Genomic DNA, 25,392 nt, shown 5'->3' with positions numbered 1-25,392 from the left:
AAAGGTGACTACAGCCAGAACAACAATGGCTGTTTGGTATGAATGAAGCAAAATTATACCTATTTGTATTTGTCAGGTTGGCAAAAATAGACATTTTTTGGTGTGCTGAAGAATTTTAGTTATTAGTTTATATGTGCCATGAGATGAAAAAGGTTGAAAATCGCTGTTTTGAGGAGCAGCAATGGAACTGGAATCAAGTGAGCAGGTGAGAGGGAGGGTAGGGGTAGATAAAGATGGAGAGGTAGGGGGTTAAGCATGCAGGGCCTGCAGAGCCTGTAATGCATTGGGTTTCATGCCAAATTGCAACAGGCAGCCACTGGAGGGTTTTAAGCAAAGTTGACATGGTCTGACTTACGTTTAAGGCTATTTATTTAGCTGCTGTGTGGAGGGCAGAAGAGGGAGACCAAGATGGAGGCAACTGCATGGGTCCAAGGTCATGCAGAGGAGAGAAGTGGGTGGAATCGGGATCTCTTTGATGAGTTGAGCACACAGTAAGTGTGCATTCTCGGGCCTCCTGAACAAGGCCCAGCCTCAAAGTCTCATTTGGAAGTCAAGCCAGCTTTGTTCTCTGTAAGTATGTGTCAATATTACCTGGGTTGTGGCCAGATGCAGATTCCTAGGCTTCATTCCTAGGTCTGATCATCAGTTTTCTGGCACAAAAAAAAAGAAAGAAAGATGGAAGAAAGAAAGAAAGAAAGAAAGAAAGAAAGAAAGAAAGAAAGAAAGAAAGAAAGAAAGATTGATTTAATGACTTGTGATCAAAACACTCATGTTGCCTTCAGAAATGGCTGTATCCAGATGCTCAAACCATCATCAGGAATCTCTCCATTTCTTGGCTCTGCTCTCCCATGTGTGGGCTTCCCTTTAGACAGGCCTTGATACAGTGAGGTGCCATCCAGCAGATCCCACTTACATCCTGCTAGTTTAGCAATCTTTGGGGAGAGGGGAGAGTGAAAAGTTGGAGGGCTGAGCACCTTGGGTTTGCTGCTGCACTTGGAAAGAAATCTGGTCCTTGTAAGAAAAAGGAGGAATGCATATTGGGGGAGCCTAAAATATGAATACTGATCACAGTAAATCTGGTGGGAACCAGGAATCTACATTTTAAGGCACAAGACATTCAAGATTCAAACTCCAGGAGATTAAGGGCAGTGTTCCCATACTCAGTTGATAAGCAGGCAGTGTTTGATACCCACCAAACCTCATTTCCACCAACTCCCTTCATGATCCAACCTCTGTCTGAGTCTCAGATCAAGCCAACTTTGGAAGATGGTTAAGAACACAAGAGGAGCCCTGGCTGGTGTGGCTCAAGTTGGTTGGAGCCTTGTCCTGTGCACTGAAAGGCTGCGGATTTGGTTCCTAGTCAGGGCACATAATCTGCGTTGCAGGCTCGTTCCCCAGCCCCATCCATGTTTCTCTCCCTCCCTCCCTCCCTCCCTCCCTCCCTCCCTCCCTCCCTCCCTCCCTCCCTATCTCTCTCTGAAAAGGTCAATGAGTCTCTTCTCAGGTGAAGATTTAAAAATATATAAAAAATTTAAAAAGAAGACAGGAGGAGCATGGTAGAGGGCACTCCCTGTACGACCTGGGAGAGTGCGGCCCCTCTGCACTTCAGTTTTCCTTCGCTGTAAAATAGGGGCAACGTGAGATGGGGACTTGGTGCTCTCGTGCATGTGGAGTGAACAACTGGGGCAAGGGTGCTTCCCTCTTTACACGTGCCTCCTTCACACACAGGGGGGGACTGTGCTACCCTGCTGAAGAACATCGGGGCGCTGCCCGTGGAGATGGCCCGCATGTACTTTGCCGAAACAGTGCTGGCACTTGAGTATTTACACAACTATGGCATTGTGCACCGTGACCTCAAGCCTGACAAGTGAGCCTTGACTTTTCCCATCACCCCCTCCTAGCCCCTCTGTAGGTGCTGGTATGGAAGGGCCAGGAGGGAAGTGGGCAAGCCTCCCCTCTGAGACCCCTGCTTGTGTTTGCAGCCTCCTCATCACCTCCATGGGCCACATCAAACTCACGGATTTTGGCCTCTCCAAAATGGGGCTCATGAGCCTCACCACCAACCTGTATGAAGGCCATATCGAGAAGGATGCTCGGGAGTTTCTGGACAAACAGGTGTGTGTGTGGCTGTGGGGATCACTGGGGGGCGGGGGGATTATCCAGCAGGGCTTCAGGGCTCAGGGTGTGGTGGGGAGTGCCGCTCCTCTTCGAGGCCCCTCCTGTGGCCAGAGTGCAGGCTGACCGCCTGCCCCTAGGTGTGCGGAACCCCAGAGTACATCGCGCCTGAGGTCATCCTGCGCCAGGGCTATGGCAAACCGGTGGACTGGTGGGCCATGGGCATCATTCTCTACGAGTTCCTGGTGGGCTGTGTGCCCTTCTTCGGAGACACGCCCGAGGAGCTATTTGGACAGGTCATCAGTGGTGCGTGCCTCCTTGGTGGCAGGTGGGGGGCATGGGGACATGGGCAGACCCAGGGCCTTTTGGACCCAAAGTAACTCCCCCAACCTTGCTCTGCAGATGACATCCTGTGGCCCGAGGGAGATGAAGCCCTGCCGACAGATGCCCAGCTCCTGATATCCAGCCTTCTGCAGACCAACCCCCTTGTCCGGCTTGGGGCAGGTAAGGGGTCTGCTGTGCAGAGAAGCTAAGGGCTGGGCTCCAAGTGCTGTGGCCCTGGGGTAGAAGACAGGGGTGGGTGGCTGGGCTCTTGAGCTGGCCATAAGCTGTCGCAGGAATTCTCTCCCAGACCCCATCCACTCCTTCCTTTCCAGGGGGTGCCTTTGAGGTAAAGCAGCACAGTTTTTTTCGAGACCTGGACTGGACAGGACTGCTGAGGCAGAAGGCAGAGTTCATCCCCCACCTGGAATCCGAGGATGACACCAGCTACTTCGACAGTGAGCTGGGAAAGGGGGTGGGACCATTGGGCAAGGCCTGGGCTGGAGCCCAGGTGGGTAGGAGACCAGCCACCCAGACAGAGGAGAGGGATGGCCTGGCATAGGGGTGGGGCTCGGTCTGAGCAGTTAGTAGGAAAGGTGGGTGGGGCCTGGAGTTGGGCCTGGGCCTGTGCTACTGGGCAGTGCTAGGACCTAGAAGAGGCAGGGACAGGGGCTGGCTGGAGGGGAGGGGGGCTGGGCCATAGGTGGGGTCTGTGGGTGTGGCCTCTGGACGCTGGGCTAATGGAGCCTCTGAGAGTTGGGCAGAAACCCAGCCTGGAAGTAGGGCCAGAATCAGATTCTAGACTGGGACAGGGACATGGCGGGGCCTGCAGCCCTGAGGAGTGGATCCATGACGTAGGTCACAGTCCACCCCCCATTCCCAGCCCGCTCCGATAGGTATCACCACGTGAACTCCTATGATGAGGATGACACGACGGAGGAGGAGCCTGTGGAAATCCGCCAGTTTTCCTCCTGCTCCCCGCGCTTCAGCAAGGTGAGCCAAGGCTGGGCGGCTGGGTTAGGGGTGGGGCCAGACCCGGGGAGGGTGGGGCGAGGTCGGGAGGCGGGGCTTGGCGGGGGTTGGGGGTGGGCGAGGATCTTTTTTTTTTTTTTTTTTAATATATTTTATTGATTTTTTTACAGAGAGGAAGGGAGAGGGATAGAGAGTTAGAAACATCAATGAGAGAGAAACATCGATCAGCTGCTTCCTGCACACTCCCCACTGGGGATGTGCCCGCAACCAAGGTACATCGAACCCGGGACCCTTCAGTCCGCAGGCCGACGCTCTATCCACTGAGCCAAACCGGCTAGGGCAGGATCTTTTTCTCTTAGCGGGATGAGGACGGAATTGGAGGTGGGCCTGAGTGGGGCGGGGTTGCGGAAGCTGAGGGAATCCTGGTAGGCCCGAGGTCTCCGTCTGGGGAAGTTGCTGAGGGGACGGGATTCTGAAAGTGATAGGGCCTGGGGGTGTATGGGAGGGCCTTTGGCATTGGGTGGAATCGAACAGGAATCTGGACAGCTGTGGTACTGAGGACTCACAGTGGGGCGGAGCTAGGTCTAGATGAGGCGGGGTCAGGACCTTGGGGTGGAGAGGATGAGCAGTGGGGGCGGGGCAAAGGTGAACAAGGTCTCACTTTGAGGAGCAGCATGTAGTGGTGTGTAGAGCCCAGCTTGGGGTACATATGATTGGGTGAGAACTGGGAAGGTGGGGCACGAAAGAGGGCAAATTCGTCAAGATATGGGCAGGGTTGCCCTAGCTGGTTTGGCTCAGTGGATAGAGCGTCGGCCTGCGGAATAAAGGGTCCCATGTTCGATTCCGGCCAAGGGCACATGCCTGGGTTGTGGGCTCGATCCCCCACAGTGTGGGGCATGCAGGAGGTGGCCAATGGATGATTCTCTTTCATCATTGATGTTTCTATCTCTCTATCACTTTACCTTACTCTCTGAAATCAATAAAAACATATTTTAAAAAAGATTATTGGCAGGGTCTAAGGTTAAATATGTTTGGTGGGGTCTGAGCTGCAGATTTGTAGGTGGTTGGGGGACAATTCAGAGGTGGGCGGGGCCCAGCCTTGGGAGGGCGTAGCGTGTCCAGTAGCAGGAAGCCCATTGGTTCGGGAGCGTGCCTCTCACCACCGCTCACTCTCCCTTGCAGGTGTATAGCAGTATGGAGCAGCTGTCGCAGCATGAGCCCAAGACCCCGGTGGCGGCAGCGGGGGGCAGCAAGCGGGAGCCGAGTGCTAAGGGTCTAGAGGAGAAGGTGGCCGGCAAGCGGGAGGGCCTGGGTAGCCTGACCCTGCGCGAGAAGACCTGGAGAGGGGGCTCCCCAGAGATGTGAGCAGGGGCAGGACTAGGTTTGGGGAGCGGGAATGAAGAGGCGTGTCGCCTCTGACCACGCCCCCTTTTAGCAGCAAGCGCTTCTCGGCGTCTGAGGCCAGCTTCCTGGAGGGGGAGGCCAGTCCACCCTTGGGTGCACGCCGCCGGTTCTCGGCGCTGCTGGAGCCCAGCCGCTTCAGCGCCCCCCAAGAGGATGAGGATGAGACCCAGCTGCGCAGGTCTGCCAGGCCCACCTCTGATCCCCCAGGCTCACTGGATGCACGGGTCCCCAAAGAGGCAGCTCAAGGGGATGGCACTGCCAGTAGCGGGGACTCCGAAGCCAGTGAGTGCCCCCTCCTGCCGCCTTCCCTAGTTCCCCAGTGGCCATACATTGAGCATTCAATAAGCCTGGTACTGTTTATGCAAGATCTCATGTACTCTACACACTCCAATCTGGGTTCTCATCAAGGTGAGGAGCACCCCGCATTGCATGCTCTCTCATGCATTTGAGCGCTTCTGTGTGCCAGGAGTTGTCCCAGGTGCATGTTACTTGTTCCCAGGAAACTGACATTCCCACAGGGTGAGAAGTGGGAAAAGCATTCCAGGCAGAGTGAACACATGCAAGATGCTCGGACCTTGGACTGCCTCCTAACCCACCTGCTCTGTTGCAGCTGACCAACCACGCCCAGGTGACCTCTGCCCACCTTCAAAGGACGGGGACCCATCAGGCCCGAGGGCCACCAATGACCTGGTTCTGCGCCGGGCTCGGCATCAGCAGCTGTCAGGGGACCCAGCAGTAGAGAAGCGGCCTTCTCGAACCGGGGGCAAAGTCATCAAGTCAGCCTCTGCCACTGCCTTGTCTGTCATGATTCCTGCAGGTGATGCTGGGCCCCACCTGGAAGGGAGGGTCTGCCCCCATTTGTGCCAGGATAGGCCAATGATGACGCTGCATTTTTCCTGTCCACAGTGATGGGTACTGGGGTGGACCAATGAGAACTCTGGGACTTTAAGGAGGTGGGAGGAGCAAATACTGGGAGAGCTGTTAATTGCTGGCCTTGACCTCTGACCATGGTTCTGTGTCTGCCTGCAGTGGACCCTCATGGAAGCTCACCCCTGGCCAGCCCCATGTCTCCACGATCTCTCTCCTCCAACCCATCCTCGAGGGACTCCTCACCCAGCCGGGACTACTCACCGGCTGTCAGTGGGCTCCGCTCCCCTATTACCATCCAACGCTCTGGCAAGAAGTACGGTTTCACACTGCGAGCCATCCGTGTCTACATGGGTGACTCGGACGTCTACAGTGTCCATCACATTGTCTGGGTGAGCACTCATGGTGGGGTCTGTGTTCCAAGATGGGAGTGGGGTAGAGAAGCTCCCCTTTAACCCCCAGAAATGAGGGACAGTTCAGTCTCTGGATCCAGGCAGCCTGGATGAGACTCCTATGACCTTCAGTGTCCTTCCCCCTCTGAGCTTCAGTTGCTTCAGTTGTAAACTGGGAAGAATAATTACTATTTCATAAGGTGTTACAAGGATTAAAGTAAATGCAGAGCTAGGTGTGGGGCACATAAGCTTAGGGAGCTTCCTTGTTACTGATCCTGTTAACCCTGCACTGTGTGGTGCCCTGTCCCCAGCACGTGGAAGAGGGGGGCCCAGCCCAGGAGGCAGGGCTCTGTGCGGGGGACCTCATTACCCACGTGAATGGGGAGCCTGTGCATGGCATGGTGCATCCTGAGGTCGTGGAGCTGATCCTTAAGGTGAGTGCAAGGGAGGTAGCACACTGGGGAGAGGGGAGCGGAGGTCCTGGGAGCTGGAGCTGCCTGAACAGCTCCAGCAGAGCATTTGTCTCCCTTCTTCCCCCAGAGTGGCAACAAGGTGGCAGTGACCACAACACCCTTTGAAAATACCTCCATTCGCATTGGCCCTGCAAGGCGCAGCAGCTACAAGGCCAAAATGGCACGGAGGAACAGGAGACCCTCGGCTAAGGAGGGCCAGGAGAGGTGGGTGGGGCCAAGTGTGGAGGCGGGGCTATACACAGCAGGCATAGGGGAACACTCCAGTGTTTGAACAGTGGGCAGGGCTAAGATGGGAGGGCCACAGCTGTGGACAGGAGAAAGAAGGGTGGGGTCACCGAGTAAAGAGCAAAAACAGCAAAAACGAGAGGATGGGGGATGGGTGGGTGGGTGGGGGAAGCACGGGCTGGGACAGTGCCAGGTTCCTGGGCTGGAAGAAGAGCATTGCGGTAGTGTCCTGGGCAGGTGGGCGGGGCCAGTAGATATAAATGAGCGAGGGCACAGTTCAGGAGGTGGTCTTGTCCTTTTGAGTGTGTTTAGTCCACTGGGAGGGCTAGGAGAAGGGATTTCTATCTGGAATGAGCAAGCCAGGCAAGACTGGGCCAACTGAAATAATTTCCTCCCTTATAGGCAGGAGGAGCTATGAGAGGAAGGTGGGGCCAGGAGAGTGTTATATTTTGATTAGTGGGTTTGGCCTGGACAAGTCGTGAGTGGGGATTTAAGTGAGGAGCCAGACTGAACTGAGGCAGGTGAACTTCTTCCCTCCCTGATAGGTGAGTTGCAGCAGGAGAGGGAGGGACTAGAGAGGTGGGAGGAGCCAGAAGAGGTTGGTCCTGCTTTGATAGGTGACTCTAGCTTGGTAGTGCCCAGCAAAAAATAGGTGGGAGGAGCCAAGCGGACCCATGTGGGAAGTTCTTGTGGTTTTGATAAGTGGATTGTAGCTGGAGAAGGAGGGGCCAGAGGAGTGGGCGGTCCAGGGGCTGAAGTGGAGCCAGGAGTTGTGAATTTGGTCTAAGAGGGTAAATGGCCCTCTCCTTATTCCCCAGCAAGAAGCGCAGCTCGCTCTTCCGCAAGATCACGAAGCAATCGAACTTGCTTCACACTAGCCGCTCCCTGTCGTCTCTAAACCGCTCACTGTCGTCCAGCGACAGCCTCCCGGGCTCGCCCACCCACGGGCTCCCAGCTCGCTCACCCACGCACAGCTACCGCTCCACACCCGACTCCGCCTACCTAGGTAAGCTCTGGGCCTGCGCTGGGCCAAGCGCTGGCGGGGGAGTGTGGGAGAGGCGGGTTCCCTGGCGGTGCCTGCCAGCGGAACACCCCCTTTTGCCCACCCTCAGGTGCTTCGTCCCAAAGCAGTTCCCCTGCCTCGAGCACCCCCAACTCCCCGGCATCCTCAGCGTCGCACCACATCCGGCCCAGCACGCTGCATGGCCTGTCGCCGAAGCTGCACCGCCAGTACCGCTCTGCGCGCTGCAAGTCGGCCGGCAACATTCCGCTGTCACCGCTGGCGCACACGCCGTCCCCCACGCAGGCATCGCCGCCACCGCTTCCTGGCCACACGGTGGGAAGCTCACACACGACACAGAGCTTCCCGGCCAAGCTGCACTCCTCGCCGCCGGTTGTGCGCCCACGCCCCAAGAGTGCGGAGCCCCCGCGCTCGCCGCTTCTCAAACGCGTGCAGTCAGCGGAGAAGCTGGGCACCTCGCTTGGCGCTGACAAGAAGGGAGCGCTGCGCAAACACAGCCTCGAGGTGGGCCACCCAGATTTCCGCAAAGACTTCCACGGTGAGCTGGCGCTGCATAGCCTGGCTGAGTCTGATGGGGAGACGCCCCCTGTCGAGGGGCCTGGTGTGCCCCTGCAGGTTGCTGTCCGCCGCCTGGGCCGCCAGGAGTCGCCCCTCAGCCTGGGAGTGGACCCGCAGCTGCCCCAGGGCACCCCCAGGCCTACGGGGGCATCGAGTAAAGAGGAGTCCCCCGGCAGTGGGGAGGCCTGCACCCAGCCCCGCGTGACGACTCCCGGAGGCCGGACCCTGGAACGGGATGCCAGCGGCACGCGGCACCAGAGTGTGCAGACCGTGCAGACTGAGGATGGCTTGGGTGGGGCGGCTAGGACGGTCGCCAAGGCCGCACTGAGCCCGGTACAAGAACATGAGACAGGCCGGCGCAGCAGCTCCGGTGAGGTGGGCACGACCCTAGTGCCCATTGTTGTAGAGCCCGAGCGGCCTGGGGCCAGGATCGAGGTGTCCCGGTCTCTGGGCTCGGACTCTAAGGGGTTGCAGGGATCCATACCCCTGGTGCCTCCTGCACCAGAGGTCCTCCGAGGCCCTGAACGCTGGGGGCTGGAGAAGGTGGAGGAGCGGACCACGCAGAGCGGGCCTCGCTCCAAGCCCACCTCCCCCAAGCTCTCCCCAGAGGCCCAGACCCCTTCTGTAGCCCCTATGAAAAATGCAGCAAGCAGCACAGGGCCCCCAGCCCCACCCACTCCCCTTCTCCAGGCCACCAAGCCCGAGGTGGGGCTGACTTCCAGGTACCCTGCTGAAGCTGTGCCTCCATCAGGCCTGACCAAAAGGGCCCCCTGCCCCATGCCCCCTGGCCCCTAGCTGAGGGGGCCACTGGCCCTGCACTGTACAGCCACCTGTATACATATGTACACATATAAATAAAGTGTGTCTGTGCTTCGTGAGCTTTCTGAGGCTTGCCCCACCTCCCTGGCAAGGCAAGGTTTTAGCCCTCTTGCCTGTGTTCTTATTAAGGGGAGGAACTCCAGTCCTGGTTACTATAGAGAGGGGAGGTGAGTCTTGTGTGGCTCTTTCCTTGTGGTCTCACCTATGAGCCAGCTGCCCCCAGACCCCAGGAAGGTGCAACGCTGTTCGGAGTCCCAGTGCCCACCCGAAGAAAACGTTAACAGCCCCATCTACCACTTTCCTTTTATTCCTCCAACTTTTTTTTAAAAAATATATTTTATTGATTTTTTTTTTTTTTTTTTTTACAGAGTGGAAGGGAGAGGGATAGAGAGTTAGAAACATCAATGGATGAGAGAGAAACATCTATCAGCTGCCTCCTGCACACCCCCTACTGGGGATGTTCCCGCAACCAAGGTACATGCCCTTGACCGGAATTGAACCTGGGACCCTGCAGTCCACAGGCCGATGCTATGTCCACTGAGCCAAACCGGTTAGGGCTCCTCACAACTTTTGAGTCAAGTGTTATGGTTCCCATTTTGCAGATGAGTAGACTGAGTCACAGGTTAAGGCACACAGTTAAGGTCACACAATAAGGGACTGAGCTGGGGTTTAAACTGAAGTCCAAACTGGCCCCTATATGCTCTGCTGGGCTTTCTGGAGACAAGGTGCTGCTCTTCCCTCACAGGGTTTCCAGGCCTTCACCAGAGGCTGGAAGGCTTTCCAGAAGGCAGGCAGCTGGGTACACAGTGTGCCCCCACCTCGGTGCTCCTCTCCACAGTTCCGATTCATGTCACCCACACAGGCCCAGGGCCCTTCTGGGGCTACACACCACTTGGAGTGGTCCTCTGTGGTATTGAATGTGGGCCCAGCTGGTCCAGGGAAGGCTATCTGGCTCACATCCAGCACTTGCTGGGCCCCGGAGCAGTTGGAGGGCAGGATGCCAGGAGAGTGTTGCCAGAACTGGACCTGTAGATTGCTTCCAAGAGCTTCTGCCAACCAGCCAGAGTATAGGTCTGCAGAGGATGGAAAGAGGGCATGGACAGGGTCAGGGTCACTGCTAGGGAATCCCTAGGCTACTGGCCCTCTCTGAGCTCAGTTTCCTTGGTTGTCAATTCCTGGCTAATAGCTCTTACTAAACACTATATTCATTACTTCATTCACAACAACCCTTTACAGTAGATATTAGTACCCCCATTTTTCCAGATGGGTAAAATGAGAGTCCGGTTAAATAATGTACCCCACAACCAGAAACCAATGGCTGAGCCCAGGCCTGTTGGTTGTGTACCTCTCATGTGTTTATGGCTCCCAAAGAGTTCTAGTTCCCACCTCCAACTTGCTCTCAGCCATGGGCACACCTGACACCACCTCTGCAGAGAAAGAGTTCTTCAACCCACAACCTCAGGGCTCACCATCTCCAAATTTTCCAAACTTGGCAAAGCTCTGGAAGGTGGCCCCTGCCTTTGATGTGAGTGTCACACTGCTGTTCCAGGGTCTGTTGAGAACATGGTGGCCCTTGGCCACCTCCTCCAGGCCAGGTAATTTCTGGAGGAAGATCCCTTCCAGCTGGTAGGCATACACATTGGGGTAGGTGTAGCTCAGCTGTCTGCCTGGAAGGCAAGGGGAGGAGAAAATTAGGGACCGTTCCACATTCTGGTCTGGAAACCAAGCACTCGCCCTGCTTCCTTGCCCCACTCACCAATCTTTGAGAATTGGTCGAACGGAAAAGACACACAGAGGAGGGTCTGCCCATATCTGTGGGCTTTAGGAGGCCAGCTGTATGCAGCATGTGGAGGGAACCCTGGAACGCTGTGGATCAGCCAGAAGCCCTCTTCTTTGTCCAGAAGCAACGCACCTGAACCAAAAGACAGGATCGGGGGAACTGCTCAAGGTCTCCCAACAAGCACATGTGCAGCCAGGAACAGCCTCAGTTTGCAGGGAGCCTGGAGGGGGTATGGTCAGTCTCTGGACCACTGCTGAACTCTTTCCGCAGCCCACTGTTGTCACAGTCCAGAGAAAGACAGCATTTACCTAAGATAAGCTGTTACCCTGCCCCTGTGTCCTAAAGGAGCCCCCTCCTGCCCCTGCAGGTCAGGAGTTAGCTGGGGAAAATGCATAAGGAAGCCAGAGCCCTTCTCCAGCCCCCAATCTGGGCCTCACCCTTCGTGTGCCCCCGGTTGGAAGAGTTCTGAGTCCCGTAGTTATTAGGTGGCTGGTCATTGTAAAGTAGGAAGGCAAGCTGGGGGAGATGGATGGGACGACATGAAGTTTTCCTCCAGGCCGGCCCCGCTAGAGTCCCACCTAGGTTCTGCTGGCACCCCGCCCCTTCACCTGGCTGGTGTTCCGGTACAGCGGCAGCAAGCTGCGGCCTACGGCTCCCTTGAGGTTGTCGATGGACCCCGTACCGTCGCGCCAGCCCCCTGAGTCCGCATCCAAGTACTTATACCTGTTATTGGCCGGCAGCTTGTAGACGACGAACCTGGAGGTTGGGAAAAGGACAGAAACGGAGGAAGGGGAAGAAAACAAGCCCCAGGCTTCACCCAGGTTTAGCAATCTGCAGTCCGGCCCGGGGGGGTACGGTCGGAGCCCCGCACTCACCAATCCACAGGCTGCCCCGAGTCCCCGTAGCAGGTCAGGGTCCCTGCTGGGACCCATAGCAGCGCGCCCAGGAGCAGCAGGCTCAGCGTGGCCATGGGGCTGGAGTCGGGAAATCTGTGTTGGGACCCCGAGGCGCCGGATCACGAGTTGGACCAGGCCCGGTCCTAGGTGACTTTCATTTCCCCAAACCCTCCAGAGAACCCAGGGCGGAACCTCACAGGATGAAACTCCGCCCCTGAGATGAGAAGCAGAGATTTGAAGAGGCAGGCCTTGTTCCCTGGGGGCGGGGCTTCCTTTTGGGCGGTCACTCCGCTAAGATCCGGTCCTCATCCATCCAGCCTACGGTCGCCTCCTATTTCCATTGGATGCGACCCTTGGAGGCTCCACCCTCTGACTTGGCCCAGACCACGCCCTTTGATGGCCAAGTGGTTTAGCGTGTCGGGGCCCGGACTCTACTCCTGGCCAATCACCGCTCACGTTCTTCCGCTAGGCCCCGCTTCTGTCTCTTCTGATTCTTTTTTTTTTTTTTTTAAACCATATTTTATTGATTTTTTTACTGAGAGGAAGGGAGAGGGATAGAGAGTTAGAAACATCGATCAGCTGCCTCCTGCATACCTCCCACTGGGGATGTGCCCGCAACCAAGGTACATGCCCTTGACCGGAATCGAACCCGGGACCCTTCAGTCCACAGGCCGACGCTCTATCCACTGAGCCAAACGGGTTAGGGCTCTTCTGATTCTTGTTTATCCCAATCCACTCTCCCGCCAGACCCTGCTCCCCCCTCGGCTTATGGGTGAGACACAAATTTGTTTTGTTTTGTTTTTTTTATATATTTTATTGATATTTTACAGAGAGGAAGGCAGAGGGATAGAGAGCTAGAAACATCGATGAGAGAGAAACATCGATCAGCTGCCTCCTGCACACCCCCCACTGGGGATGTGCCCGCAACCAAGGTACATGCCCTTGACCGGAATCGAACCCGGGACCCTTCAGTCCGCAGGCCGACGCTCTATCCACTGAGCCAAACCGGTTTCAGCCAAATTTGTTTTTTTTTTCCTTTCCAGCTTTACAGCTTGAGGTCCAACTCTTGGACTTTTGCTCTCTTAAGGGGAGTTTGTGCCCCGCCGACGTGGCTCAGTGGTTGAGCATCGACCTATGAACCAGGAGGTCACAGGTTCGATTCCCGGTCAGGGCACATGCCCGGGTTGCGGGCTCAAGCCCCAGTAGGGGGCGTGCAGGAGGCGACTGATCCATGTTTCTCTCTTATGGATGTTTCTATCTCTCCCTCTCCTTTCCTCTCCGAAATCAATAATAAAAAAGTATATATAGCCGAAACCGGTTTGGCTCAGTGGATAGAGCGTCGGCCTGCGGACTGAAGGGTCCCGGGTTCGATTCCGGTCAAGGGCATGTACCTTGGTTGCGGGCACATCCCCAGTAGGGAGTGTGCAGGAGGCAGCTGATCGATGTTTCTAGCTCTCAGTCCCTCTCCCTTCCTCTCTGTAAAATATCAATAAAATATATATTTTTTAAAAAGTGTATATATATATATATATATATATATATTAAGACTAGGATTTTTATTTTAAAAGTCTTATTTTATTTTATTAATTTTTTATTGATTTCAGAGAGGAAGGGAGAGGTAGAGATAGAAACATCAATGAGAGAGAATCATTGATTAGCTGCCTCCCGCACGCCCCCTACTGGGGGGGAGGGATCGAGCCTGAAACCCGGGCATGTGCCCTTGGCTGGGATCGAACCTGGGACCCTTCAGTCCGCAGGCCAACACTATCCACTGAGCCAAACCAGCTAGGGCTATATATTTTTTAAAAGGGGAGTTTGTGCTCCTTGTCTTCTCCCCTTCATTGTACATATTTTCCTGAGCTAGCCAAGGAGTCCCTTTGAATCATGGCATGGTGAAGGGTGCTGTGATTCTGGGGCCGGACTGGGGCCTCTTAGAGGGAGATGGTCCCTGTAAATGCCCCTGGGGTTCAAGGCAGGAGACAAGGAGGATGTAGCCTGATCTTGGGGGAAAGGGGAGGCAAGGCGTGCAGGATCCTGAGTGGTATCGCTGAGGTTAGGAGATGAGTGTGAGAGTATGCCCCCCAAAATCACCGCTGGGGTTACAGTTTCCTCCCATCTTCCAGCACCCAAAACTCACAAATGCAGGCCACAGCTGAAGCTTTATCTAGGAGGAGCATTGGTACAGACCCATAACCATTCACAACAGATGCCAGCCACATGCGGAGCTGGGACGTTACAGTGGAAAGATCCCTTCTAGAGCCAGGGTCTCTGAGAAGCCTCACCCCATAACCCCTTCCGCTGTCCAGGGCCGCCTGTGAGCTGGTCTGAGGGTCCAGCTCTCCGAGGGTCTGTCTGTCTGTCTCAAGTGTTTGAGTGTCCATCTGAGTCCATTTATTTGGAAGTCTGTCTCGTTGGGTCTACGTGACCCTAGGAAGTCTCTGTGTGGCTCCCTGTAGCTGAGGACATGTGGGAGCTTCCGTTGGAGGCTCCCCCAGGTCTGTCTATGGGCCAGTCCTTGTTCTTCCTGGGGATCTGTGGGTCGAGAGTCCCGGCAAGGGTCCATCCAAGGGAAACCGCCCTGCGTGGATCCGCTCCTGTTCCATCCCCAGTCCCCAGGAAGGTCCAAGTGCTGGGGGTAGTGGTGGTGGAGGGGGAGGTTGGCTCAAAGGTGACGCTTCATGTGCAAGGCCAGGTGATCTGAGCGAGAAAAAGCCCGAGGGCAGAGCTGGCAGCGGAAGGGGCGCTGTCCTGTATGTTTCCTGTAGTGGCGAGTCAGCTCGTCTGAGCGTGCGAACCGCCAGCCGCAGCCATCCCACGTGCAGGCATATGGCTTCTCCCCTGGAAGGCGAGGAGATCATGAGTGCCATTGTCTGCCCCACTCCTCCCTCAGGTCTGCCACTGCATCCGGCCACACTCCTTTGCTCAGCCTTGACCAGGACTAGGGTGAGGCAAGCGAGGGGCTTAGGGTGCAAAATTTAAGGAGGCACTCGCTTTCAGGGGCGTGCACCCAGGTCTGGCCCTCTGCGACCCCGACCCTTCTTGTTCAGTACCTGCATCTGGCGCCAAGCCTGTTTTCATTTCCCGGGCCCAAGTCACATCCCCTACACTACTGGCCCATTTCCCAGGCCCTGTTACCTGTCCCTGTGTCCTAAAGTCATTCTACCCTCATCCTTAGGCCTGTCCCCTATGGTCCAGCCCCCTCCTTGCTTCAGGGGACCCTCCAGCTGCTGCCCAACCCTGCCCCTGGCTTGACCCTTAGAATCACCTGGTGTTCCAGGCCCTGTCTGTGGTGATTAGCTCCCCCCAACACACACACACACACACACACACTACACCTGGCCCCACCATCTATGTGGACCCCTAAAGCAGCGGTTTTCAACCAGTGTGAAATACCTGACTATTTAGTCAGGGGCACTGACTTCTTTTCCCTTCAGTTGTTAAATAAAATGACAACAGCTAACAAAACAATAGTCACCCATTGTGAGTGCCCTGTCTTGAACCATAAATATTTAGGTCATATAATAGAGTTGTATCTTATTGGTCAAGTCACATAAGAAGGTTACATCTGAGCCCTAACTGGTTTGGCTCAGTGGATAGAGCATTGGCCTGTGGACTCAAGGGTCCCAGGTTCAATGCCAGTCAAGGGCATGTACCCTGGTTGTGGGCACATCCCCAGTGGGAGTGTGCAGGAGGCGGCTGATTGATGTTTCTCTCTCATCGATGTTTCTAACTCTCTCTCCCTCTCCCTTCCTCTCTGTAAAAAAAATCAATAAAATACATTTTTTTAAAAAAAGGTTACATCTGGTTGGTTAATTCTTGGTACCAGAAATCCTTATATGCAAGCATAGGCATCTGATTTTTTTTTTTAAAGTCACTTTGGAGCAAAAAGGGTAGGTAATAACTTTTTTTTTTTTTTTGGTAAATCGTCATTTTACCTATTTTTTGTCAGGTCGGCAAAAAATACAACTTTTTTTTGGTGTGCTGCAGAATTTTAGTAATTAGTTTATGTGTGCCAGGAGATGAAAATGTTTGAAAATCGCTGCCCTAAAGCATAGGTCTCACTCTTCCTCCTCCCCACCTTTATTCCACAGCCTCGCTCGGTCTTTGGCTCCTCGAGACCCGAGACCCGCTTCTCTTGGGCCCACCCTCCTCCTCTGTTTTCCAGCTATTTCTCCTTATCTTCCTGGAACCACTCTGCATCTGAGCACATGAAACTGACTCTGCCCTGTATCTCCCCTCCTGAGCTCCAACCAGGGACCCGCCGCCATGCAAACAACCTACTCTATATACTCCTGTCTCCGTTCCCTGAACCCCTGACTCCGCTCCTCGCTTGCCACAAACCTGAACCCTGCGTCTTTGGCCAGGTCCCCGGCTTGCCAAACTTGGCGCCTCCCCGCCGTCCCTCCTCCAGCCCCGCCCCCTACTCCACTTGTTAGACTTTCTGCTCCTCAGCCGGGGTCCAGATCATATATATATTTATCTCAGAGAGGAAGGGAGAGATAGAAATATCAATGATGAGAGAGAATCATTGATTGGCTGCCTCCTGCACGTCCCCTACTGGGGATTGAGCCCGCAACCCGGGCATGTGCCCTTGACCGGAATCGAACCCAGGATCCTTCAGTCCGCAGGCCGTGACGCTCTATCCGCTGAGCCAAACCGGCTAGGGCCCGGGCCCAGATCTTACCCGTCAGTTCCCTGAAACGTTGCTCAGATTTTCTAGGTCCTCTCTCTGCCCCCACCCGCCTCCCGCACCCGCTACCTGTCCCCCTGCCCTGCTTCTGAGGGTCCAGGTCCGCTTCCAGCTGCCTCGGTCCGGTTCCTTGCTCTGAGACTCCGCTTAGCCCCTCCTGTCATTACGGTTCCGCCTCCTGGGCCGGGCCTCTCCCCTTCCCTTGCTCCTCGTCTCACGCCCCCGGCCAGTCTGCTCCCGAGGTTCCGCCTCCAGCCCAGCCTCCGAGTCTGAGCTGGAGCCCCGCTGCCTCACCTGTGTGGGTCCGGAGGTGCGCCTTCAGGTGCGAGCTCTTGGTGTAGCTCTTGCCGCAGCCCGGGTATGTGCACGTGTGCGCCGCCTGCCTCTTGCGCGCCCATGAGCGCCGGCTGCGCTTGGATGGCACGGTCTCCGCGGTCCCTCTTGGGTCTCCTGCGGTTCCCCCGAGTCCCGCACCCGCGGTTCCTGGTCCCAGACAATTCAAGAAGGAGGGGGGCGCGGCAGAGCCGGGTGCGGGCGCTGGAAGCCCGCGGAAGAGCTGGAAGTGCCCTTGGTACTGCGGAGCCGGGTACAATGCTGGGTACCCGGACAGCAACCCATAGGGGGCGCCGGGCGCCGCAGGCACCGAAATCCCGGTCCGCGGAAAATAGCTGCCGGAGGAGCCCGCTCCCGGCCCCGGGTACACTGGCTGCAGCGGCAGTGCCTTGGGCTCGGGAGCCGGGACCAGGGCTGGGCTCACGAAGGCGTCGGGGGCTGGAGCTTGTGGGACTGGGCGCGCCCAGCCCGGGTGCTCCTCGGGACCCAAGAGCCCAGCCACCAGCCCCAGGCCGCCCGCATACGCTTCCAGGGTCTCGGGCTGCGGTGGGAATTGCGTTCCGGGACCTTCACCCGGCGCCAGAGCGCAGGTCTGAGGCACGCCGCTGGGCTCCGGGCCCGACAGGTTGGTGAAGAAGAGATCCAGGTCCCAGGCAGTGGCCGGATCCCTATCGTCGTCTTCTTTCTCCCCAGGCGCGTCCTCCAACTTGGGCCTCACGTGGAGGAGCGGCCGAGCCTGGTCCGGGGGGCCTGGGCCCAAGTCCTGCACCTCCTCAAAGCGCCACCACTGCGGGAGGGAGCCGATAGCGTGAGACTTCTGCGGTCACCAGGGCACCCTTCCCCGATGGAGGGGGCCTGATGCCCTGAGGGGGCAGGCTGGCCTGAGGCTCCAGAGGGGGTCTTGCTTGCTTGTCTGTTGTCTGTCCCACTCCCTCACACTGTCCCCGTCCCCCCCAGCTTCAGGGACAGAGGTCGATAGGGTCTGGCTGGCGACTGGAGATAAGACTTACATTATCTGGAGTTGCACTTAGGCATGGGGGAAGGGGTGGCAGAGCCAAGAATGGGAGGGGGGCAGCCTTGCCTCAATTTCCCCCCAGAATCTCCCACTCCTTTCCAGTCCCCCTATAAGATTAATTCCCAAGATTAATTCTTGGATGTCCCCTGGACACCTTTGTTCTTTCCTCCTGTTACCTGGCGTCTCAAGGAGCTTAGACCACCATGGTGTTCAGCTCCAAGCCTTCCTTTTCCAAGACAGAAATAGGCCCTTAGACCACATTCAGATCCCTGGACGGGACTGAGAACCCGCAGCCCTGGCCGGGTCTCTGGATTCCAGGGCTAGATGCAGACCTGACCCCCAAGCTCTGTGACTGCAGACCCGGACCCCAGCCAGCCACCTAGACCCTGCCTGGCCTCACCTTGAGGAAGTCTTCCTGTGTGTCTGGAAAGGGGCCTAGGGTAGTCAGCGTACTGATGGAAGGCAAGGTGGTGTCAGCTGTGGCCATGGCTGGCTGGTGCCCACCCAAGGGCCTCAGGTCTCCTCTCCCTTTGTGGCCTCGTGGGCTCTGAGGCTCTGATGGCCCCTTGGAAGGCTCTTCTCTGCTCTCAGCTGATTGGCTGCAACCCCTGATAAGGGTCAGGCAAGGCGGGGGGTGTCACCATTTCTGGGGAACAGACCTTGCCTTGGCCTGTTTGGCACGGCGCCTTAAAGACTGACCCTGCATCCAAAGCTCAGTCAGATGTTCAGGGGCTAGGGGTCCAGAGGTTTGGGGGTTCAGGTGTTACGTAAAGTGAGGTACTGGCTCCCCCAAAGAAGGAAAGACTTGGAGCCCTCTCATTTACCTACCTGGAGAGGGGGTGACAGATGGAATGGGGATTCTGGGAAGGGGCTTCCAGATCCCTCTCTCCCTCAACTGGGGCCCTGCAAACCCCTCCCTCTCCCCCTCCCCCAAAACAGAAACAGCCGTGCTGATGGCGGGACTTGGCACAAGCTCCCTGCCAAGCCAAGCATTATCAGACACCCCAGACGGTGGAGGCTGCTATCAGGTGGGGGCCCAGAACAGCCAAAGCTCTGTCCCTGGTGAGTGGCAGGGCTAGAAGCTGGGGCTTCACATTAGCTTGCCTTGAAATTGGCTGGGTTATGAATTTCCAGGGTCTGAGCCCAGTGGCAGGAGGGGCCCCTGCTAATCAGCCTCCGCTGCCTGCCACGGACTCCCAGGGAGCACTGCGGGGAGTGGGGCTGTGTGGAGGTTGAAGCTGGTGCCACTACAGCTAGGTCTGGGGAGAAGTCGGCCACCTCACTTGGATGGGATGAAAGCATTGGATTGGACCACAGGAAGCACCTGACTTGCTGGAGACCCATTCCAACACTTGCCCTGGTCCTGCAACTGCCTGATTTCTGTCCCACAAGGGGGCAGGATCCAAGGTGCTACACCAGGGACCTCCACTGTGATGCCCTGGGATCCCGGGGTGGGCAACGTGAACACACGTCACAGACATATAGTTCACACATAAATTTACATATGTGACATATGTAATGTGCAATTACATAATGACACAAATTCCTGGTCACCTCAGCCACACTGACCATGTAGACCCTGCCATATACTTGTCTGTGCATCACATAAACCATGTAGTCAGGAAGATACGACCATAAGCTGTTTAGTTACACAATGGTGTAGTCACATAATCCCTCAGACATAGAATTCATAATCACACAGAATTACCCAATCACATACAATTGTACAATTATAGTGGCATGGTTTAGCTACAACTAAGCAGACATAAGAGCATTCTTGGATATGCTGTCACAAAACTATAGAAGACGCAGTTACACAATCCTGTCAAACACAGATGCAGCCTCAGACACAAAGGTATATAACCCAGTAGCTTACAACCCTTTACAAACACACAATGATGTAGTTATACACACAGCTAACATTAGACACAGACACAGACACACACAGTACCGTACAAAATCTACAACCTTTTGCAATCATGCCACCTATTACTGGTCACCCAATTATACAGATACCAATGTCTAGCCATAGGGGCACACTCATTCAAACACAGGCAACTAGACCAACGTGGAATTAAACACCCTAATAGGGAAAGACACAGGACCTTGCCCAGACATAGACACCACCACAGACACACAGAGTTGCATCACACAAGAAGACAAAAAATTATCATGTGCTAATATTTTTTTGGGGGGTGAGGGCAAAAAGTAATGTAAAAGCCAGCTCTTCACACTAACTAGAATGACTATAAGAAGAAGAAAAAAAGGAATATACCAATTTTTAGCAAAGGTGTGGAGATTTGAATCCTAGTATACTGCTGGTTAGAATATTAAATGGTGCAACTACTGTGGAAAACAGTTTGATGATTCTTCAAAAAATTAAGCTTAGTGTTACCATATGAACCAGCAATTCCGCTCCTACGTATACACCCAAGAACTGAAAACAGGGACTCAAACACAACAGCATTATTCACAATCGCTAAAAGGTGGAAACAACCCAAATGTCCATTATCAAATGAGTGGGTAAACAAAATGTGGCCCATTCATACAATAGGATATTATTCAGCCATGAAAGGGTTGAAATTATAACACATGTTACAATGTGGATGAACCCCTAAGACAAATGAAAGAAGCCAGTCACAAAAAGCTACATATTGTTATATTTATATGAAATATCCAGGATAGGCAAACCTATAGAGACAGAAAGATTAGTGGTTGCTGGGAGTTAGAGGGAGGAGGGAATTGGAATTGACCGCTAATGGGTACAAGGTTTCCTTTTGGGGCGATGGAAATGTTCTGGAACTGGATAGAGGTAGTGGTTGTGCAACATTGTGAATGTACTAAATGCCACTGAATTGTACACCTTATTTATTTATTTTAATATATTTTTATTGATTTCAGAGAGGGAGAGACAGAAACATCAATTATGAGAAATATTGATTGGCGGGAAACCAAGATGGCGGCATAGGTAAACACCTAAACTGCTGCCTCGCACAACAATTTCAAAACTACAACTAAAAGACAGAACGGACACCATCCAGAACCGCAGGAAAGCTGACTGAGTGAAAATTCTACAACTAGAAGGAAGGAGAAAAGCTCACAGAGAATTGGAGGTACGGCAAAGGGTCTTTGTGCGCGCAGAGAGGAAGGGCGGCGGAGTGCCTGGCTGGCTTTCTCTGGCGGAAGGGGGAAGGGAGCCCCCGACCGCATTGAACCCCAGTTCTGACTGCAGTGAACCCCAGTTCCAGGCGAGCCCCCGGGGACCCACGCTCTTGTGGGGGGAGTCTGGACTCTCGGGCGGAGACTCGGGAGCCGGGGAAGGCGGAAGACTGAAAGTCCGCTCGCGCCAGTGCGCACAAAGGCTGCGGGGGCTGCCACAGGCTTTCCCTGGCGGAAGGGAGTGAGAGGCTCCTGACGGCACCGAACACCAGTTCTGACTGAGGTGAGCCCCAGTTCTGACTGCAGTGAACCCCAGTTCCGGGAGAGCCCCTGGGGACCCACGCTCTTGTGGGGGGAGTCTGGACTCTCGGGCGGAGACTCGGGAGCCGGGGAAGGCGGAAGACTGAAAGTCCGCTCGCGCCAGTGCGCACAAAGGCTGCGGGGGCTGCCACAGGCTTTCCCTAGCAGAAGGGAGTCAGAGGCTCCTGACGGCACTGAACGCCGGTTCTGACTGAAGTGAGCCCCAGTTCTGACTGCAGTGAACCCCAGTTCCAGGCGAGCCACCGGAGACCCACGCTCTTGTGGGGGGAGTCTGGACTCTCGGGCGGAGAATCGGGAGCCGGGAAGGCAGAGGACTGAAGGCACACACGTGCTAGCAAGGGCAAGGCTGATGGGAAGCCAAGACTGAGACTCCACCCCATCCAAGCTGAGCACAGAGGCTATTGCAATTTGGCAAGTCTAATCCTATAAGGCTGTCTCCAGCACCGGACTTCTCCCAGCATAGACACAGCTGATCCTTACAGCCAACTGGCCTGGAGGTCAATTCTTCCCAGTGATACCAACAACAATAAAGACTTAACTACAACAAGGCTGTACACACAGTCCACAAAGGTGTGCACCAAGAGTGTCCACCTCAGGTTAACTGGGGAGGCAGACCCACTGGGCCAAATTGGAAACCTAGCACACAAATCTACCAACTCAGGGAAGCAGTGAAAATGCGGCGTCTAAGAATCAGATCACAAACGAAAGAAATGGAGGAAAACAAACGACTGGATATAGAATTCAAAACCACGGTTATAAGGCTTTTTAAGAATATCCTAGAAAAGGCCGATAAATATAACGAGACCCTCAAAGAGATGAAAAAGGACCAACTAGAAATTAAACATACACTGACTGAAATAAAAAATATTATACAGAGACCCAAAAACAGACAAGAAGAACACAAAAATCAAGTCAAAGAATTGAAATACAAAGAAGCAAAAAACACTCAACCGAAAAAGCAAAAAGCAAAAAAAAAAATCCAAAAAGTTGAAGATAATGTAAGAAGACTCTGGGACAACTTCAAGCGTACCAACATCAGAATTATGGGGGTGCCAGAAGAAGAGAGAGAGCAAAATACTGAAAACCTATTTGAAGAAATAATGACCGAAAACTTCCCCCACCTGGTGAAAGAAATGGACTTACAAGTCCAGGAAGCCCACAGAACCCCAAACAAAAGGAACCCAAAGAGGACTACACCAAGACACATCATAATTAAAATGCCAAGAGCAAAAGACAAAGAGAGAATATTAAAAGCAGCAAGAGAAAAACAGTTAGTTACCTACAAGGGAGCACCCATACGACTGTCAGCTGACTTTTCAACAGAAACTATGCAGGCCAGACGGGAGTGGCAAGAAATTTTCAATGTGATGAATAGCAAGAACCTACAACCAAGATTACTCTACCCAGCAAAGCTATCATTCAGAATTGAAGGGCAGATAAAGAGTTTCACAGACAAGAAAAAGCTAAAGGAGTTCATCACCACCAAACCAGTATTATATGAAATGCTGAAAGGTATTCTTAAAGAAGAGGAAGAAGAAAAAAGGAAAGATAAAAATTGTGAACAACAAATACATATCTATCAACAAGTGAACCTAAAAATCAAGTGAATTAAAAACCTGAGGAACAGAATAATCTGGTGAATACAGTAGAATCGGGGGCATAGAAGGGGAGTGGACTGATAATTCTCAGGGGGAAAGGGGTATGGGGGGGTTCATGAAGAGACTGGACAAAAATCATACACCTATGGATGAGGACAGTGGGGGGTAGATAAGGGCAGAAGGTGGGGTGGGAAATGGCTGGAGGGGAGCTATGGGGGAAAAAAGGAGAAATAATTGTAATAATCTGAATAAAGATTTATTTAAAAAAAAAAAAACAAAAAAAACAAATGTAACCCTAATAAACTGAATTAACATTTTTTCTTAAAAAAAAAAAAAAAAAAAAAAAAAAAAAAAAAAAGAAATATTGATTGGCTGCCTCCTGCATTCCCGCTTCTGGAGAAGCGGGGGCATGTGCCCTTGACCAGAATTGAACCCGGTACTCTTTAGTCCTCAGGCCGACACTCTCCAAACCAACGAGGGCTTGTACACTTTAAATGGCTAATTTTATGTGACTTTTACTTAAGTAAAACAAAATGGCTGGAGTTATAGTGGTTTTATGAAGAGAAAAACCATCTCTTTAAAAAAATTTTTTTGAGGTTTCTTTTTTTTTTTTTTAATATATTTTATTGATTTTTTACAGAGAGGAAGGGAGAAGAATAGAGAGCCAGAAACATCGACCAGCTGCCTCCTGCACACCCCCTACTGGGGATGTGCCGGTAACCAGGGTACTTGCCCTTGACTGGGATTGAACCCGGGACCCTTCAGTCCACAAGCCGATGCTCTATCCACTGAGCCAAACCGGTTAGGGAAAATTTTTTTTATTTCATAGAGGAAGTGAGAGAGAAACATCAGTGATGAGAGAATAATTGATCAGCTGCCTCCTGCACGCCCCCTACTGGGGAATTGAGAACGCAACCCTGGGCATGTGCCCTGACCACGGAATCGGAATCGCACTGTGACCTCCTGGTTCATAGACCGACACTCAACCACTGAGCCACACTGGCTGGGCAAAACAGAGTCTCTTTTAAGGAGAGATCTTGGTTTAGGACAAGGCACTAAACAGGCATGCTGGCTCTGAAAGATGAGGCAACAGGGTAAGGATCCAGAGAAAAAGAGGCATTTGGCTGGGAGATAAGGCTTCTGGGATGATGTGGCCTGTAGGAATACTGGACTTTGAAGGATAGCAAGGCCTGAGCCTTGATTTTGGTTTCCCCCTGGGCATAAAGAACTCCAGCACCCACAACAGCTTCAGGGCAGGGAGCTTTGGAAGAAAGGAAGTAGAAAGAGAGAGGTCACTGGTTCCAGGAGGAGGGGGGGGGTGTCCAGAAAAATAAGAGCTATGCAGAATCCCAGATATTTCAGGATGGTGTTGAACTGCCTATTGTGTGAGGAAGAAGATTCAAATAATTTTATTTTTATATTAAGGAAAATACGGCCCAGAAAGTGAGAGAATTCAGGAACACCAGATCTCAGGCACTTGGGGACTTGCAGGCCAGAGATAATATTCAGACACAATCCCACAGTTACTCCCATCACACCCAGTCACAGTGTGTGAGGCAGAGCATGCTACACACACTACACTTCCCAGAGTATCTATGTGGGAAGAAGTGTTCCTGGGTGGGCAAAGGCCTGTTCTGGGAATTGGGAGGCCTGGATCCCAGTCCTGGTCCCTGCTCTGCACTGTGACCTTGACCAAGTCTATTTTGCAATCTGGACCTTATTTTTCCCAAATGGGAATGGGCAGGATAAGGTAGATGTGTGTCTTTCATATATAGGTATGTTCAAGCATGATGCACCCAGACATATGGAAACTGCATAAATGCTCTTTTTAAAAAATGTGTTTTTATTGGTTTCAGAGAAGACAGAAGAGGGAGAGATAGAAACATCAATGATGAGAGAGAATCATTGATTGGTTGTTTCCTGCACGTCCCCTCCTGGGAATCGAGCTGGCAACCCAGGTATGTTCCCTGACCGTGAATCGAACCAGTGACCTGGTTCATAGGTCGACACTACACCAGCTGGGCCATAAATGTTCTTAAAAGTGACCTAGGTAAGTAAAGCCACTCATTCAGGCATATGTCACAGTCAGGCACATAATTACATACAACTGCACATAGACTAAAATACACTGACATATATAGATATACACAATCACAGACATACTAGTAAACACAAATATCTAGTCACACGGTCACACAAATACAAGCTTATAATTACACAGACAAGAAGCTACAAAGACATTCAGCCACACTTAGGACACAGTCACAGACAGTAACACAACCACTCACAGTCAACAGTCCCCAACGTCACAGGCATAGTCAGTCCCACCCACATACAGATACACAGTCACTCAAGCACATTGACACACACAGATGCACGGAATCAGAGCACAAAGAGTCACACACAGTCACCTGCGGCTACTTGTGCTTCCAG

General features: G+C 53.6%; 3 protein-coding genes across 4 annotated transcripts in view; 1 reads left to right on the top strand and 2 right to left on the bottom strand.

Annotated features, from left to right (window-relative positions):
* Positions 1-9,225, top strand: part of MAST1 (microtubule associated serine/threonine kinase 1) — a 29,027-nt gene extending 19,802 nt beyond the window's left edge. The window contains exons 13-26 of one of the 2 annotated variants that reach the window (XM_080675187.1): positions 1,729-1,867; positions 1,983-2,115; positions 2,256-2,421; positions 2,518-2,619; positions 2,772-2,894; positions 3,320-3,429; positions 4,591-4,769; positions 4,847-5,094; positions 5,423-5,629; positions 5,842-6,071; positions 6,383-6,505; positions 6,612-6,748; positions 7,588-7,775; positions 7,882-9,225. In XM_080675187.1, coding sequence (XP_080531313.1) covers positions 1,729-1,867; positions 1,983-2,115; positions 2,256-2,421; positions 2,518-2,619; positions 2,772-2,894; positions 3,320-3,429; positions 4,591-4,769; positions 4,847-5,094; positions 5,423-5,629; positions 5,842-6,071; positions 6,383-6,505; positions 6,612-6,748; positions 7,588-7,775; positions 7,882-9,143 — 3,347 coding nt within the window. In that variant the 3' untranslated portion in view covers positions 9,144-9,225. Of the gene's footprint in view, positions 1-1,728; positions 1,868-1,982; positions 2,116-2,255; positions 2,422-2,517; positions 2,620-2,771; positions 2,895-3,319; positions 3,430-4,590; positions 4,770-4,843; positions 5,095-5,422; positions 5,630-5,841; positions 6,072-6,382; positions 6,506-6,611; positions 6,749-7,587; positions 7,776-7,881 lie in introns of both variants that reach the window. The other variant, XM_080675186.1, reaches the window with a different exon arrangement.
* A 306-nt stretch (positions 9,226-9,531) lies between these two features.
* DNASE2 (deoxyribonuclease 2, lysosomal) lies at positions 9,532-12,144 on the bottom strand. The gene is made up of 7 exons (XM_080673876.1): positions 12,041-12,144; positions 11,823-11,936; positions 11,556-11,703; positions 11,385-11,463; positions 10,924-11,079; positions 10,637-10,834; positions 9,532-10,240 (listed from the first exon to the last, which is right to left on the bottom strand). The coding sequence occupies exons 2-7, from the start codon at positions 11,915-11,917 to the stop codon at positions 9,861-9,863; spliced, it is 1,056 nt and encodes a 351-aa protein (XP_080530002.1). The 5' UTR covers positions 11,918-11,936; positions 12,041-12,144; the 3' UTR covers positions 9,532-9,860.
* Positions 12,145-13,984: 1,840 nt separating this feature from the next.
* KLF1 (KLF transcription factor 1) lies at positions 13,985-18,368 on the bottom strand (the record flags this gene model as incomplete). Its single annotated transcript, XM_080672412.1, has 3 exons — positions 13,985-14,681; positions 16,828-17,653; positions 18,282-18,368. 3 exons carry the CDS (start codon positions 18,366-18,368, stop codon positions 14,506-14,508), a joined length of 1,089 nt encoding a protein of 362 aa, XP_080528538.1. The 3' UTR covers positions 13,985-14,505.
* Positions 18,369-25,392: the final 7,024 nt, after the last annotated feature.

The sequence above is a fragment of the Plecotus auritus genome (genome assembly GCF_963455305.1).
Source record: "Plecotus auritus genome assembly, chromosome: 6".
In the NCBI taxonomy this organism is placed as follows: Eukaryota; Metazoa; Chordata; class Mammalia; order Chiroptera; family Vespertilionidae; genus Plecotus; species Plecotus auritus.
The sequence above is the reverse complement of the archived record's forward strand: the minus strand, read 5'-3'. Positions and strand labels throughout refer to the sequence as shown.

Excerpts from the sequence above, each read along its gene's own strand:
- DNASE2 (XM_080673876.1), bottom strand. The coding sequence starts at position 11,917 with ATGGCCACGCTGAGCCTGCTGCTCCTGGGCGCGCTGCTATGGGTCCCA. Across the intron at positions 11,080-11,384 it reads CAACCGGGGGCACACGAAGG|GTGCGTTGCTTCTGGACAAA; the intron begins GTGAGGCCCAGA and ends CTTTTGGTTCAG. Across the intron at positions 10,835-10,923 it reads CGACCAATTCTCAAAGATTG|GCAGACAGCTGAGCTACACC; the intron begins GTGAGTGGGGCA and ends CTTGCCTTCCAG.